General features: G+C 41.9%; 2 protein-coding genes across 2 annotated transcripts in view; one reads left to right on the top strand and one right to left on the bottom strand.

Moving 5' to 3' along the window:
- The window catches only part of ncoa1 (nuclear receptor coactivator 1), a 47,564-nt gene extending 39,884 nt beyond the window's left edge, over positions 1-7,680 (top strand). Inside the window, exon 22 of the mRNA XM_041063895.1 lies at positions 46-7,680. Coding sequence (XP_040919829.1) covers positions 46-225 — 180 coding nt within the window. The 3' untranslated portion in view covers positions 226-7,680. The remainder of the gene's footprint in view (positions 1-45) is intronic.
- Positions 7,681-8,292: 612 nt separating this feature from the next.
- On the bottom strand, positions 8,293-13,034 carry unc93a (unc-93 homolog A). Its single transcript, XM_041063896.1, has 8 exons — positions 12,772-13,034; positions 12,043-12,224; positions 11,573-11,802; positions 10,428-10,553; positions 9,968-10,179; positions 9,693-9,828; positions 9,464-9,595; positions 8,293-9,314 (listed from the first exon to the last, which is right to left on the bottom strand). Exons 1-8 carry the CDS (start codon positions 12,859-12,861, stop codon positions 9,028-9,030), a joined length of 1,395 nt encoding a protein of 464 aa, XP_040919830.1. The 5' UTR covers positions 12,862-13,034; the 3' UTR covers positions 8,293-9,027.
- Between the last annotated feature and the right edge of the window lie 2,896 nt (positions 13,035-15,930).

The following is a 15,930-nucleotide window of genomic DNA, read 5'->3' as shown; positions in this document are numbered from 1 at the left end:
CAGTGCTCTTTGGTCCTGGTATAGTTGTCGTATATGCTCCTGTAGGTGCAGCAGGTTCAGGTGTTTGCGGATGTCCAGTGCACAGTGAACCTGGTTGGCAGCGACTCCTACCTGAACCAGGGCTCCATCGGAGCTGCGGCCTCCCAGAAGGGCCCCGGGCCGCAGGGCACCCAGAACAACCAGGCCCAGCAGAAGAGCCTCCTCCAGCAGCTGCTCACCGAGTGACACCTCCCACGCCTTCAGCTCTCCTACTCCCTCTACTTCTCACTTCTACGCCTCCTCCTCGGAGGTCAGTGCACCAGACCCATTGCTGTCTCTGTCTCACCTTTTGGATGGATGGAAGGAAGGAAGGATGGATGTTTGGACGGCCACAGAGTAGGCTCAGAGAGGTCCGGCTGTCGGTGGAGCTGCACAGCCTAACCACTTCTGTGCTGGGGGCGGGTGGGGTGGGTGGGTTTGGGGGATTCGGGGCTGGTTGTGTTACCGCCCAGTACTTTAAGAAAAGATTCAAGTCAGAAGGAGCAGCAGTGTATTTAAACCTGCCTGTCTAATCTGTCTGACAACCTGTCTGTCTGCCTCAGCCTATTAAAGGCAGTGTTGTCTTGCTGCTCATTCCTCGGTGACCTACTTCCTGCTTCCTGACCCAAGAAAACAACTGCGACATCATTGTAGATTTGCCAAGTTGTCGTCACTGTCAAATCAGGGCCGGCCTCCTTTTGTTCTTTTCTGATCGGGCGGTCCCTGTCGGGCCGTCGCAGCAGCAGTGCATCTTGGGAGCATGAGTTGCGGCGTACAGCTGCGCTCAGAGTTTTAAGTGTGGGAGTATCCCGCACAGCAGCACCTCTGGCTTTTTATTGTTGTTTGTTTTTGTTTTCCTCTGCCTGTCTCTCAGCGATGTGGGAATGTTAAGGTTTCAGACCTCTGTGGCATTGTGGGATAGAAGCTCAGTATCAGCTGGTTCTGTGACTGTCTCTCTCTATCAGCTACAGTGCCTGGTGGAAGTTTGAGTTTTTCCCAAGCTCTGCTTCTTCTTCAACATATTATTCTATTACGTCTTCTGTTTTATTTTTATTTTATTTTATTATTTTTCTTTTTGGTTGAATTGTTTTGTTTTGTTTAAAAATCTTCTGCTCTCACCGTCGTCGTCATCATCATCATCATCTTCATGATCATCAGAACAAGCTTTGACAACAGCCAGAATGGATGGATGGATGGATGGATGGACTGATGGATGGATGGATGGATGGATGGGAGACAGACAGGATGCTGCTCAGTTTGGAACTTACGTGTCTTTCTCCCCTGGGAGGAGGTTTTATTTTTATTATTTTCAAAGTATAAAAAAAAGACTGTTATGATTATTTAACTGTCTGTCCGTCACATTTGACCCCTCACCTCCGCAGCTGTGAATACAGAGCCCTGTTGGGTTCTCTCTCTCTCTCTCTCTCTCTCTCTCTCTCTCTCTCTGTATCTTTCATGCTATCTCTCGGCCTATCAGTGTTGTTTGCCATGTGCACCATGCAGGCGGGTAGTATTGTACAGTACAGAAGGACAAAGACCTGAGGATGAGTTCACTCTTCTCTTGTAACTGCTTTCCTTAAAAAAAAAAGTGTAATTAATTGATTATTCACAACAGCAAAACTATGTATAATGTGATTCGATCCAGGTTTTTTTTTTTATTTACTTTTTTTTTTGTAAGAAAAACAAATTCTAATAATGTCAGCTCATGTTTTTTGAGATTTTTTTTTTTTTTTTTGGCATCAGGACATTGTAATACCGCTAAATGTTGCAGTGGTGGAGGAAGTTATTCCATCTTCGCAAATGTGAAAAGAAATTTTAAGTGACTGACTTTAAATATAGCTAGACCTCGCTCCCTTCTGCGTCCCGTTCAGCGCTGCGAGTAGCCACACTTTCCGGCGGGTGGGGGATTGGTGGGGGTTGGGTTTGATTGCTTTGCTTTCTCTTGTGGTAACCAGGGAGCTAGTTAGCCATCTTTTCCTGCTTTCTCCTCTTTTTTTATTCTTATGTATGTACAATACTTTTGAGAAAATCTTTCAGACAGTACATGTGTTTGTAACCATTGTATAAAAAAAAAAGCGTAATAATACCTTAAACTGCGTTCTTTGCTGTGATCACGTGACCTCTGGTGATGCTAACGGTACAGAGCCACATCAACGCCGTGCCCGTGGTCACAGCAAACAATGCGCTTTTGGATATTGTTCCTATATAATGACATTTAAGTAGAGGCTTTAGTAATAGGAGTTCCTAACAAAGATGTGATGGATAATTAATTTAAAGCTGTCATGAAATTGAATCAAAACAGGATGGGGTTGAGTCAAAAAAATCCAATTACTTTATTTTATTTTATTTTTTTTAATTTTCTCCTCACCTCCTGCAAAACCTGTTTCATCAGTGTTGTTCCCGTCGAGGATCGTGTGTTTTTTTGGATTCAACCCTCTCCTCCCTCCACCTCTGGTTCCCTGATGAAGACTTCACTCCACTGGCTACACACACATACAGTTTTCTGTTGACTACTGTTGCTCAGTCAGACACTGTCTCTCTCAGCGATAACAGACCTCTGTTAACTATACAAAAAAAAAAAAAAAAAAAAGAAATCCACTTTTTTCACACACAGAGGATGATGTGCTGCTCACAGTAACACACCATACCAGGAATTTAGAGTAAGGAAAAGCCTGCAGAGACGTCGCCTCAATATTCATTCAATTACGTGGTTAAATTAATGTGACGATACACATGTGATCTTTATATCAGGCACGTTTTAATGCATATATCAAAAATTGTTTAGGGCTCAGTCTGACACACTGTACCCAAAGGTTTCAAGTGTCGGATTTTAGACTTCATCTGAATTTTCTCATAAGCCGCCCTTTGTTGTTGTTTTTTTTTTTTTACACAGGACAAATTTTTTCAGGGATCATCCAGTGATTTGTAACGACCGTCGAGGTCCTCAGCGATTTTCCTCCAGTCAGATCTGCCACGTCTGTTCTCCAGCACAAAGTCAGACATTCCCTAATTGAACTAATCCTGTGCGAATCTTTGTTTTCAGGTCATTGTTCCTTTATTTTTTTAATCGTCCTCCTGTCATGAAAAATTTGGAGTGGAATCCGTGGAGAGAGTTTTTAGTTTTCGTACAGCGCAGACCTCACATTCAGATATTAGGACCTTTCTTCGCCCCCCGAAAATGAGTTTTTATTTTATCTGTCTAATTCCTCACTCGCATTAGGTCAACGACATGCAGTCTGATGCTACTTCAGTGGAATAGGGCTTTCCTGTGTACAGTTTTTACAGAGATACTTCACCATATGCAACATTACCCGGACACAGAGGGATAGTATGCAAGGTCGACATTCCACCCTCCAATGTTGTATGATGTGAGAACCACTTTGTGTACAGCTGGAATTCCCCGTGTGTGGATTTAGACGTGTTTATGTGCAGATCCATTCACTTCGTACCCAAACAGTTGCCCAGGAACAGTCAGCATCTTCATCCTTTCCTATTTATTTGAGTCCTAGATGCAGAAAAACCTCGTTCCGGACTCAAACAGATACAGATTTACAAAGACTTTCTGAGATGGGTTTTATTTCTTCTATTTTTCTGTGTGTATATTTATTATAAAAGCATGTGGATAAATCATCAATAGGCTTTTATTAAGCACCTTTTTATTACCTCATGATCTTTCCTTTTGACCATGTTTTCACACTGTGAGCAGCTGTAAAGACCTCGTCAGTTTAGTCTTCTGCAACCTGTTGAAGGAATACCGTGCATTTTTCTGCTTTACCTGCTTAATGTTACAGAATTTTAATTTAATATTGCTGGCTATCAAGCACTTCTTTGCTTATGAGAAGAGCGGAGGAGAGTTTGACTATGAGAAAAGCAGCAAATCCTCAAATTGCAGAAGCTGCAACAAGCAAATTTTAGACCTTTTTGCTTATTAAATGACAAATAATCAGTTATCAGAATAGTTGGTAAGTTTACCATCAGTTTCTCATTTTAAAGACTTGTGCTGCGTCCCATTTCTTTGCTTCGCCCTTTACCACATACCTCAACTTTATTAAGCATGTTATGGTTTCTCAGTTTCTAAACTTCCCTCTACCTCCAAACTGAGACCTTTCACTACTATAATTGAAATTCTGGACACTTCAAATAAAAAGAACAGTAAAGGGCAGTAACACAGAAGTAAACTGGGTGTAATTTCCTCATGAATTAGCCCTCCACGTTGTGTTTTTCAGTTCTTAGACGTGGTTTCCATTCCACTTTCAGCCTCTGATGTTTCGTACGAGTCATGAGCCCGTCACCCTGCTCCACAGTGGAGTTGTTTTAACCCTCGCTGCTCCCTTTCAGGAGCAGTAAGATGACACCCAAAGCAAACGCAGGGTTAAAGGAGAGAACTGGGACAACCTGCACTTAAACGCTCCACTTTGGCACTTGAAAGAAAGAGAAGCACTTCGGTCATTGAGCGAGGAAGCGGAAAAGTCCGACGCGCAGTTGGTGCTTAGTGACCAGACTTCGCTCATGTTTCCACAGTTGCTCCGTTTGATGGAAAATTTGCTGATTTCCTGTGAATGAGATCACGTTTCTCACAGTGTGAATGTCAGACGATCCTGTGCCACTGTTTGGTCGGTAGAAACTACTCAGAAGCTGCACAAAGTGGGAAGAATGTATTTTTGGAAGGTTTCCGTCAGTGTCAGCCTCCTCTAGTTTATCTGCCCTGATGATTTCATCAGACAGTATTGATACCCCGCCCCACCTCCACCCCCCCAACCCCTTTCACTTTTCTACGTGGAATAGGCATTCCTATGGAAATGGTTTCCTCTACAACCCTGTTAAATGCAGCAACTGTCAGCTTATCCTGCAACAACAACAACAACAACAAACAAACAAACATGCCAAATACAACCAATGCATCTGTAATCTTTTTTTTTTTTTTATGCAACAGCCATTCAATGGAACCGACAGTCCCTCCCTACTCACTACAGTTAACAGGTACAAGGTTAGGTTCTTTTATAACATTGGTTTTCAAGATGTTAACATAATGTATATAACAGAGAAATGTGAATATGTATTTGTTCAGAATCAAACAAAAAAAGTAGTGCTCCGAGTTTGTGGTAAATAACTACTCGCCTCCGTCATGTTTTTATTTTATGTTTTGATTTTCTACTTTTTTTAATTTTTCTGATGATGTATGTATGTATATGACTATCAGTGAGTGCGTATGTATGTGTGTAAGTGATTAATACTGTATATCTGGTGTTCTCTAAGATGGAAAAGTCGAAGATGTCCTGGTTTGATTCTTTTCTTCTTTTACTCTTTAGACCCTGCACAGTACCTGTGGGTGTTTCAGATAACTATGCCAGAGAATGGTTTAGCGACTGCTGAATGTGATTTTACTGAGAGAGAAGCAGTGTGGACTGGCTTTTTGTACGGGTTAATTTAAAAAAAAAAAAAAAAAAGGCCATATTATTTAATTTTCTCTGTTGTCAAAAGTTTAAGCAGATCTGGGAGAGTGGAGCCTTGGTTTTTACGGAGAAGCATTGCCTGGTTGTTGTTGTTTATGAGTGGGCTTTTTTTTTTTCTTCTTCTTCTCTAATTGTCTGACTGATGTAGCCTTTTTTTTTTTTGCATTTGTCAATAGAAAATGACCAAAGCTTCAAGATGTTTGATGGATATCATATGCAAACCTCATCATCACTGGACAAGACATAATGTAGCGGCCCTGTGTTCATTCGGATTTCTCTCCCTCTCACACAGCAGCGTGGTTTTGCATGTTCGTCCCTTCCTCGCTCGTTACTTTATAGACACGATCTGTCCTTTAACGTGGCCTATCAGCAGCAACCTGCGCGATGTCCCAAAGTCAGGTCAGTTTAGAGACGTCTCCGCTTTGCCAGTGAGGTCTTTCGAGCCTGAAGTGCTACCATTCGTTTACAGGAAAAAAAAAGAAAAAAAAAGAAAACATTGCAACCGTTAGCTATGCACCTTACTGAAACGAGCATTTCCTCCCGTTAACTTAACACTGGAGCAACTCGGAGTCATTCACATCATAGGCAAGGTATTTACCGTTAGTTCACACAAGACGGGAGCCTCCCTCAGTCAGTCAGTGAATTTAGTCTGGTGACTTTAGTTGATATCTGATGACCTTTCTCAGCTTATAATCTCATTCTTGGAAGAAAAAAAAAAAACAACACGTCTTTTTTTCCATTAACTAAATACTTTATACCAAACTTGAGGTGCCTCGTGTATATATTTTCTGCAGTGAAGTTTGCTCCTTTGCTGTTTAACAGTAATAACCTTGTTAACCAGGGTTTTTTTTAAACCTTTTTTCACCTTTATAAAAAATACAAAAAAAAAGTTTACTGTATTTTAAATGACTTTTTTACACACGTAGAAGATTAATCAAATTATTCCAGGAATTTGCAAATACAATCTAATTTTGCACTTTATATCGGATTTACTTGGAGTGAAAAGGCCATCAGAAACTGTCTCAATCAGATCAGTATTTGGAGATAGAATAAATAATGTCCCCTGAATGTACCAAGAAAATCTTAGTTTGAGTAGTTTAATTTGAAATTAATGAATTGCTCAGGTTCTTTATGAAGAACTCGACCGTAGTGGATACCCATTATCCAGATAACGACTAAAAATTGTACACACTTTACCTTCTTTGTAATGTAGTTCTCTCTCTGTCTCTCTCTCTCTCTCTCTGTCTCTCTATCTCTGTCTACACCAACTGTTCCTCTGTATAAATACTATGCCAATCTTCTTCAGGTGACGTCCCTGCCCTCCTCTCTGCGCTGTCAGCTGACGCCAGGCGTACTGTTAAAAACCTCCTCTAGCTTGAATCTCAGAACATTCCTGCTCACAACACAGTTTCAGCAACCGTCAACACTTTGCTCTGTAGCTGCCGCCGCCGCCGTCGCCGTCACCGAAGCCGCCCGGCGTTCGCTTTCCTCTCCCGCAGCTGTGAACGTGTTTGTCCTCAAACCAAGGTTTGACACTCACTCTTTATTAGTAAAAGTCAGGAGTTTGGTTGTGTGAGACTTAACCTCTGCTATCTAGCAACAATTGTGCACTGACATGAATGACAACACACTAACTGTGTTGCTTGTCTTCTCTGTTTTGCTTGTCTTGTCACACTTTTGTGCTGCCTAATGTTTGAGTATTTAGCGAGGTGCTGATACCAGGATCGGGCAGATGCCTGGTGAAGGTGAATCGTGTTTGATGTCAGTGTAATTCACAGCAAAATATAAACAAAACAACTAACACACCAAGTATTTTCCACAAACTAAAGGAGGATACAGTCTGATCAGCTTAGATGTTTGTTTTTCTCTAAAGCTTAGTCAGAAATATTAAGTATTGTCACTTGTCATTGGTCCAGAATGGTATTTGTGCACCGCTAAGATTCTCCATAGTCCTTTAAATCATTACTCCCACTCATTCCTAATGCAGGTGTTCAGATCTCTGATCTATGTGAACGTTACCACAGTATCAGTTGTCAAGTGTTGTTAAGTGCTGCCTTATTGGGACTGAGGTTGGATATGGTTCGGAGGTTTGGAAAGAAGGTTTTTATTATTAACTCACCACTTTGTCTTGTTTTGGGGGCGGTAATGCTTTCTCTGGAGAATTTGAGAAAAGAAAAAAAAAAAAGGCCAAGGTTCCACTTTCTCCCTTGTACAAATTAATATAAATAAATATATATATAAATATATATTATACATTTTACCCATTTTTGTCCAGTTTTGTATATTACACTCATGTAAAGTTTGTTTTTAACGAGGCATCGGAGCAGCTATTACAAGACAATATGAGTGACAATGTTCATCTGGGAGAATTTTATGCATGTTATATTTTCTCTTTTTCTCTCTCTGTCTCTTTTAATACCCCCCAACCCCCCTGTTCAGGTGTGTAACGTGAATATAAAGAAATCTACCTTTTCTTTGGAATGTTGTAGACAATCAGTCTCAGGCCGGGTCCAGTCCCTGCAGGGAGTGAGAGCCCTGTAGGCTGATAGACAAACAAAACTCTTTTTGTTTGACAATTAAAAACTCTCTTTATTTGCATCTACTGGAAGTCTAAATTTGGAGGTTTGTTCATTCATATGTTCGTGGCTGCTCAAGTTTACACACACACTTCTCTACTACACTCAAAACACAAACACCTCGTGCATTTGATCCCTCTGCTTTTTTTTTTTCCAAGGTGAGGATGCCAACCTTGAGGAAATGATGCTTTGACTAACAAATCTATAACATCTATGAATGTGGGAATGCAACACATTGCAATAAAAGCACCATTTGAAATGCAGCATGTCGTCCCTGGATGTTCTTTATTACCCTAAAGTTTAAAAAAGAAAAACAGGTTTTGTTGACATCAACATGTTTGCAGATGATGGTATTGTTTATTTTGACCTTTGTATGACGACATCTAGGGCCATTTCAGGTAAAACAAAAACAAAAAATTATGGAACTAGGACAGGGAATAAGATTCTGAGAAAAAAATCAATTCTGATTCGATTCTGTTGGTTTGATAACTAGTCACACGCACATACATTGGCCCTTTTTCTTTCCAAAATCTAATTGGAGTGGTTGAGATTGTTGATCATGACAAATAGTTCAAACTGTTTGTGTTTTTTTTCTGCACATACCCCGTTGGATCAAACAGTCTTTACCCACCGGAGTTTCGACACAGTCATATTCTTCCTCATTCGTTCCTTCATGTCCAGTCTCACAGATGAAGAACACTGCATACAATACAAGATATTATCCAGAGAAAGCAACAAAGAGTCATCCAGTCAGAGTGTGCAGTATTATTGTTCCAAAAATGGGACATTATCGTTTGTGGTGCTGTGCCACAAGGAGAAAAGAGGGTTTGGGGGAAGTACCGGTGACAGGCGAATTCAGGGTTTACAGTGTTGACCAGTTGCCGGTAAAGATCAACACAGGTTTCATATCGCCCCTTTAAAACCTCTCCTTCATTTGCATCACATATTCTTGAGTTTAAACTTTAATTGAAATTGAATCTCTACATTTGTGTCTGGCAAATAATCTTGCTCTCTTCTCTTGTGGTTTCCTTGTGACTGAGGTAGGTTCCTTCTGCAACAGGTGGTGTGGGATTCTTGTGTTCGTGGTACTCCACGATGGGGTAGGTGACAACAGTGAGCAGCAGAACAGCCAGCAGGATGTACAGTTTATACTCCAGACACAAGAAGGTGCTGTAGGCGAAGGCGATGACGAATCCAAGAGACTCCCACATCCGGTAGTTGGCAAACGCTGCCTCTTTGTCCCGTGGGAAGAGGACGCCATACAGAGCTGCAAGACAGTAAGTGGACAAAGCACCAAGAGAAATTAAGAAATTAAGTTCAAGTGTTTACAAACTCTAGGATGAACTGTAATAACTTTTCTGACCCCCTGACTTTTCATCTAGTTTCATCACCATACTGCCATACGGAGTTTCTTACCATTGGTTTGAGTTTGCCAGATGGCGTCGGCCATACCCCACAGAGCAGGAAACACAAAAAACACAGGCAGCTGGTCAGGATGAGGCCTCCAGAATAAGAGCGCGATGATGCAGGCAAAGTTGGTCAATGCAGCTGAAAATAGACAACAACAATCAAATTCCTCATTTTTATTTTAAAGTCATCACTCGTCCAGCAGCCCGTGTCAGTGTAAGTGTACGAGAGATTTTACCCAGGAAGAAGAGCGCAGCTCTCCCGGTGTACCGAGCGAGTCTCCCAAAGAGAAATGAGCAGAGAGAATTGGAGGCTCCAAAGCACATCATCACAAAGCCAACAAAGTGGATGCCCAAAGCACACGTTACGTAGTTCTGCAGGGAAACACAGCACAGATTCTTTTAAAGCAAATAAACTGGATCGTGCAGCACCTAAAGACCCAGATACTTTGGCCAAAACAGGGGATTGAATACTGGGCTCATCCATGTAAAACCCTACTGGAGATCTCCTCACCTTGGTGTACTCCCCAGAGAGGAAGCTTTGCTCAAAGCCGCTGTACATGGTGAGAGGGATGAGGGTCAACAGCCTCCAGTCCTTCAGCAGCCTGAACGTGGCCAGGAAGGTGTGGCAGAACGGCTCCCGGTTCCCACGGAACTGACTGGCCTGCTCCCGGTCGATGTTGTCCAGAAACACTGCGATGATGAGCATGGCCAGCAGACCCACACCTGCCGCACAAAACAACACACGACACGTATGTGCAAACATATACTGATAGAGGGAGGGTCTGAGAATGTACAGTTGGTTTTGAGGATGTGTTTAAGGCCAGCTCAAGTTTTTTTTTTTAATGCTGGTCATTATGCGAGTCATTTTCCCAGTTTGGAACCAGTTCTCATCAGAACCGGCTTCTTATGGAAGCTCAACCTCATTCAGTGTTTGACACTTCGTTGTGATGCAGAACAGATTCTGGTTTTACCAATGTAGCATCCGACGAGCGTCCACACCAGTTTCTGTGCAGGTTTGGTGGTCGTGCTGTTCGCTGAGATGTTAAGGCCACAGTCAGCTGCTCCGCAGGACTGTAGCTGCTCCTCTGGGATGTTAGCTGTCAGGAAAAAAAGAAGAAAAAAACTTGTTTAAATTTGATAAATATGCCTTTTTACCAAGGAGCTACAGGAAGAAAGGTACCTTTGCCAGATCATTTGTGGTGTTATGATTTTTGTCTCCATGTACGTGATCTGATTGCCCTTTGAAAATGAGTATTTTCCACAGATGTGATGTCTGGATCAGAATGAAAACATTTGTTTTGTAAAGAAAGAAACAATAGTACGACTTTTATAGTGTAGTGCACAACATCTTTGTTGTTCTTTGTTCTGTTTTCTTTAAAATTTGTTGCTTTTCATTTTGCTTCTGTTTTTTGCTTCCGCAAATGTTTTCAGACTGAATGTTGCAGTGAAATTTTTCATTTGGTCATTAGAGGTGATTTTCAAATAAAAAATAATACAGATAATCAATGAAAAATATCAAAGATAGGGTGAAGTCAAAGACCAGTTTTGAACCCGAGCACTAAAGACTTTGATTATTTAAGAAATCTAATTAAACAAATGAAGATAATTCAGATTTCCAAATAAACAGTGTCCCTAGCCAGTACGGAAATAAAAACGTTTTCCTTCCACGAAATGCACTTTAACAGGTGCCCGTTATCATTTCGGCTGATAAGCTGGAGACCATTAACATCAATAAAATGATATAATGCATAGTTGGCAGCATCACCCGCTCTCAGCTCACGCCCCCTGTCTCACTTTCCTCTGGACTGAACCCGTAAATAAGCTGCGAGTCACCAGTTAGACTTTGTCCAACCGTGGATCGGAGATGTCATAAAGGGGCAGACTCGAGACCGAAGTGCAGTAAATCCAGAAACTCAAACGCAAAAGTCCAGAAACAAACTGGAAATCAGACATGATCTGAACAGCATGAATCTGCCGTGACAATATAACACCACACGCATTCAGTTTAGGTTTTCTGGCACTTCCATAGTGGTGAGATTTATGCTGCAATTTTCAGAGCTTTCAGAGCTGCCACTAACAAATCCTCTACACGATTCACTTTCAGCTCTTTTCCTACCTATGTTGGTGTCTTGTCCAAAGATGAGCGATGACATGAGGTTTCCCCAAACGGCCGAGGACTGAAAGATGAAGAAGAAGATCCCGAAGTATTGGTTGATGACATCGGAGCCCTTTTTGCCCTCCTTGGAGGCCTGCGCGTTACCGGAGATGGTCAGGTAGGTGCATTTAGCCGACCACAGAGGAGAGCCGCCCAGACCCAGGATCACTGAGGTGGGGATGAGGGTGTACCTGCAGGAGAGAACATGCATTTTGTTTTTAAACCATAGTTATGGTCTGACTGCTGCCAGCGACAGCAGCTGGGTGGATGGCGACACTGTCAGTCATGGGTAGTTTTGATTTTATGTTTTAAAAAACCTTTTTTTAAGATGCTGTTTTCCAAACTTTGGCATTCAAACTTTGCTCACATGGTGCAGGAACTAGTTCTTTATTTTTACATCTATTAAAGTATCCAGTCAGCTGGTTCATTACCATCCTGGGTAGAGGTTTCCGAAGGAGTAGGAGACGTAGCAGGCCATGCCCACGACAATGGTCCATTTACAGCCCAGATTCTTGATCATGATTGGAGGCAGGAACATGGAGGAGATGATGATGGAGGCGTAGATGACGCTCAGAGACGCCACGCCCATCCCCTGCTCTGCATTCAGACTGCTCTGCACACAGACAGGACTCCATTAGGGGACAGTGTCGGTTAAGGCGAGGTGCAGTTAAGGGGCCTGTAAGTTGTGTTACGCTGTCAGTTCGATACAGTGCATTCATTTGAACAGTGTACATAAATTAAAATGGATTTGACAGCTTTATTTTAATTTAAGGGAGTATGTCACTGCATTTCAGGGCACGTACTGTGTGACCATAGGACAAATAAAGCTTTAAATACAAATAGAACAAATGCAGCCCGTTTACCAGCTCTGGATCTTGAATCCAGTAACCTGGACCCTCCACAAATCAAGCTTAAATATCATCCTTTTTCTTTTTAGCATTTTAAAGGCAGAGGAAAACGCTTAGTGTTTAAAATGAAAGAAAAATACTTTATCCAAAACACACAAACACAAACAACCAATAACACTATAAACCTTCACTTCTTTAAAATCCCTTTATGATGCATGATAAATCCATTAAATCCCTATGACAACAACACATTTTATATTTCAGTGTGTTTAATGATCAATAACAGACAAGAAACACAGATCTTCCACTTACCTGTAAACTCTGCAGGCCTCCATAAGCCGTGAACAGAGACAGGAACCCGATGGAGACCACCAACACATTCTTGAAGTTACGGCTGATCATGGCTGCTTTTCACAAGTAAAACCTCCACTGGCCTTTTACCTTTAAAAAACACACACACACACACACACATATGCGTATGTATGTATGTATAAGAAAAATTTGTTTTTTTAAGTGCTGTTTACTTTAGGATTAATGATTTCACACAGCACCTGAACAGCTCCGGAGTAAAGTCACAGGAGGATCTCTTTACTGAAAATGACTGTCGGTGATAAACTCATGCAATGAAAATAGCTGAGAACAAAGTCCAGCCCACACACACACACACACACACACACACACACAGAAACAGACTGGAAAGCTGAGTTTTTGCAGAGCATTGCGTAGAGTATTACCCGTATCACTGGGCCTCTGAATTACCTCCCACATGTCAGGTTTTGTTGTAGACCTCCCTTCTCTCAGTCCCTCCCTTCTTTGAATCATTGGACGTTGTGACTGTAACCATCTCTCCACCCTTTTCTCTTTCAGTCCATCTTTTTTTCCTTCTTCCTCCTCTGTGTAGTTCACATTTAGGCTGAAGTCTTGTTTTTCTCTGTGCTGGGCTCAGCAGCCGTCGACAGTCGCCATGTATACATTAGCGTTACTGCCCATACGTACAGGAGCAGAGACACAGAGCAAAGGTTTATAGCGTGTTGTTTCAGTGTTTTGTTTTTACAATGCGATAGCTTGTTGTCGTTTGACGAATGAGACAGAAACACAGGGACACTGGAGTCCCCTCTGTTTTCACAGCTGTTCTCAAAAAGCAACAAACCAGCTCCAGACTGATGCAGTGCCGTGTTCGTTCGTTTGTTAGTTTTTGTGCTCTAAATGCTGCTTCAGAGGCTTTGTAATGTTCATGACATTCACATGAACATGTGACTGAGTTTAACATGTCAGTGTGAAACATGTCAGTTCTGTCTGCATTATCTAATAGAGATAAACAGTCAGCCGTCTATCACTGATTAGGAAAACAGGTTGGGACAAGACTAATCCTGATCTGTCAGTTATGTGAAACTGTCCATATCAGCACAGAGAAGCCAGATAGGTCACCATGAATCATCGATTGCTGAACCCCTCACCCCGAATCCTGACCGCAGGCCTGAGATGGTCTGACAGCAGCAGTATGCTTCATCAGAACAGCCCGTCGGACGGTCGACGCCTCTGATAGCCAAAGTTTTCAGAGAATATGTCGTAGAATCCACTTCTTTTCATGTATGACCAGGCCCTTAGCCTGAATCCCACCTCCATCACTGGCATTATGTGTGAGTATGGATGGAAACATGCAGGAAGATTTCAGAGTGTACAGAGATGAAGAGGTCGCCCGTTACCTTCAGAAGAGATCGCTCCGTCCTCTCGGTCTCCTGACACTGACACTGAGAGCTGTGCTCAGACTCTGGGCATCAGGTCAAACTTGTTCAAAGTGGACGTTGGACCGTGAGCACGATGCTCCTTGTACCTCCAGCTGTTCCTCACAGCCAAAGACACTGTCCACAGGAAAGACTGCCGAGTGTCAGGTTTACGGCAGTAAGGGAAAATCTGTGACACATTTGATAATGATCAATCGGGGCTATTTCGATTTTGGACTGACTGATCACATTGTTTCCTCACCATCATTTTCCACATGTAGTTACATGAGTGTGAAGTTGACAGCTAAATGTCAGACGTGCTCCTGAACACCGCTAACATGGCAGTAAAGTGGCGACAGACTTCATTGAGTAATCCAAATGACCAGATCAATAAATTGAGGTAACACTGAATCACTGGAAGTCATGAACTGCAACTGTCATAAAGTGATAGTAGCTATGACGATGACTTGGTGATTACCCCGACAACATTTTGACTTTGGAACGGTTTACATCGGAAAACATAATAATTGTTTATATAAATGATGTTAAATGAACTGCACCATGGTTTGGATTATAAACAAACCAGAGGAGACCTGACGTGGTTTCACACCTGCTCACATAGACTCACAGAGACTGAAGTGAATGAACGTGTTCATTCCAGCGTGATACCAGTGTTGGGCTGTGGTTTTTAACTGATGTTTATTTTTATAGACTTCTTATAGACTCCTCCACCCTGTTGTTAAGACACAGTTTGGTGTGGCTGCATGTCTTGCTTTGTTTTATCAGTTTTTTTTTTCATGCATGCAGCTGATATCATCCTTTTCTGTAAGAGTTAGTGTTCCATCTGTTTGCTTGGCCTGATGGTTCAGTGTGTTCACATTGCTCAGTAAGGATTCATGTATACAGCTGCTGTGCACCTGATTTACATTTGACTTTTACTCAGCTTTGTTTTTATTGGTGAATTTATTTAACCAGCAGAGGGAGTCAGGGTCCACACTTTAAGGCTGGACAGACACAGTGAGACTGTATCCTGCACCTCATTCTACCTGTCCCCTGCAACCTCACCTGGAAATAAACATGTATTATACAAGCATGTAATGAAATAAATATCTGCACCAAGCTCAGCTGACTGAACAAAAGTTAGTTTAGCTTCCTGATTTTTTTTTCAAAGGTAAACTTTGATTTGCCTTCTACTTGTAATGAAGTATTTGCAGGTTGTTTTAACTTTAGCTAAAGAAATGGATGTGAGTGCTTCTTCCACCACTGTCAAATGTAAGCTAATGTAAAAAAGTGAGATAACTTAAAAACACACGAAGCCAAAAAACTTTGGATAACAGAGCTGTTCAAAGTTGTGATTCTCTTTTAAAGTACTTGAAATGTTGAAACTCTGCAGCTTTCCCAACATCATCCTGCAAGAATCCCTATCAATATTTGTTGTTTAGAAATATTCTGCCATAAGGCGAATAAATGCCATGTTCCAGAGCACAAAGCTGCTCCCACACACTCAGCAGAGGATTTAGATTTGTCTGTCTCACATAAAGAGTAATATCTTTGCCCCACCAAGACTCCAATTCAGCTCTACACACACACACACACACACACACACACACACACACCTCACCTTACCGGGAGTGATTTCCAGCTTCAAATCCCACCCTGCCTTTCATGAACCCGCCAAAGAGGCAGCCAGCCTGCATCCTTTATTTCTGTTTTTCACCATCTGCCTTTCGTCACAGCGCTCTGCAGC

This window comes from Toxotes jaculatrix, chromosome 19 (genome assembly GCF_017976425.1).
Source record: "Toxotes jaculatrix isolate fToxJac2 chromosome 19, fToxJac2.pri, whole genome shotgun sequence".
Classification (NCBI taxonomy): Eukaryota; Metazoa; Chordata; class Actinopteri; family Toxotidae; genus Toxotes; species Toxotes jaculatrix.
This window is presented reverse-complemented; position numbering and strand designations above follow the sequence as displayed.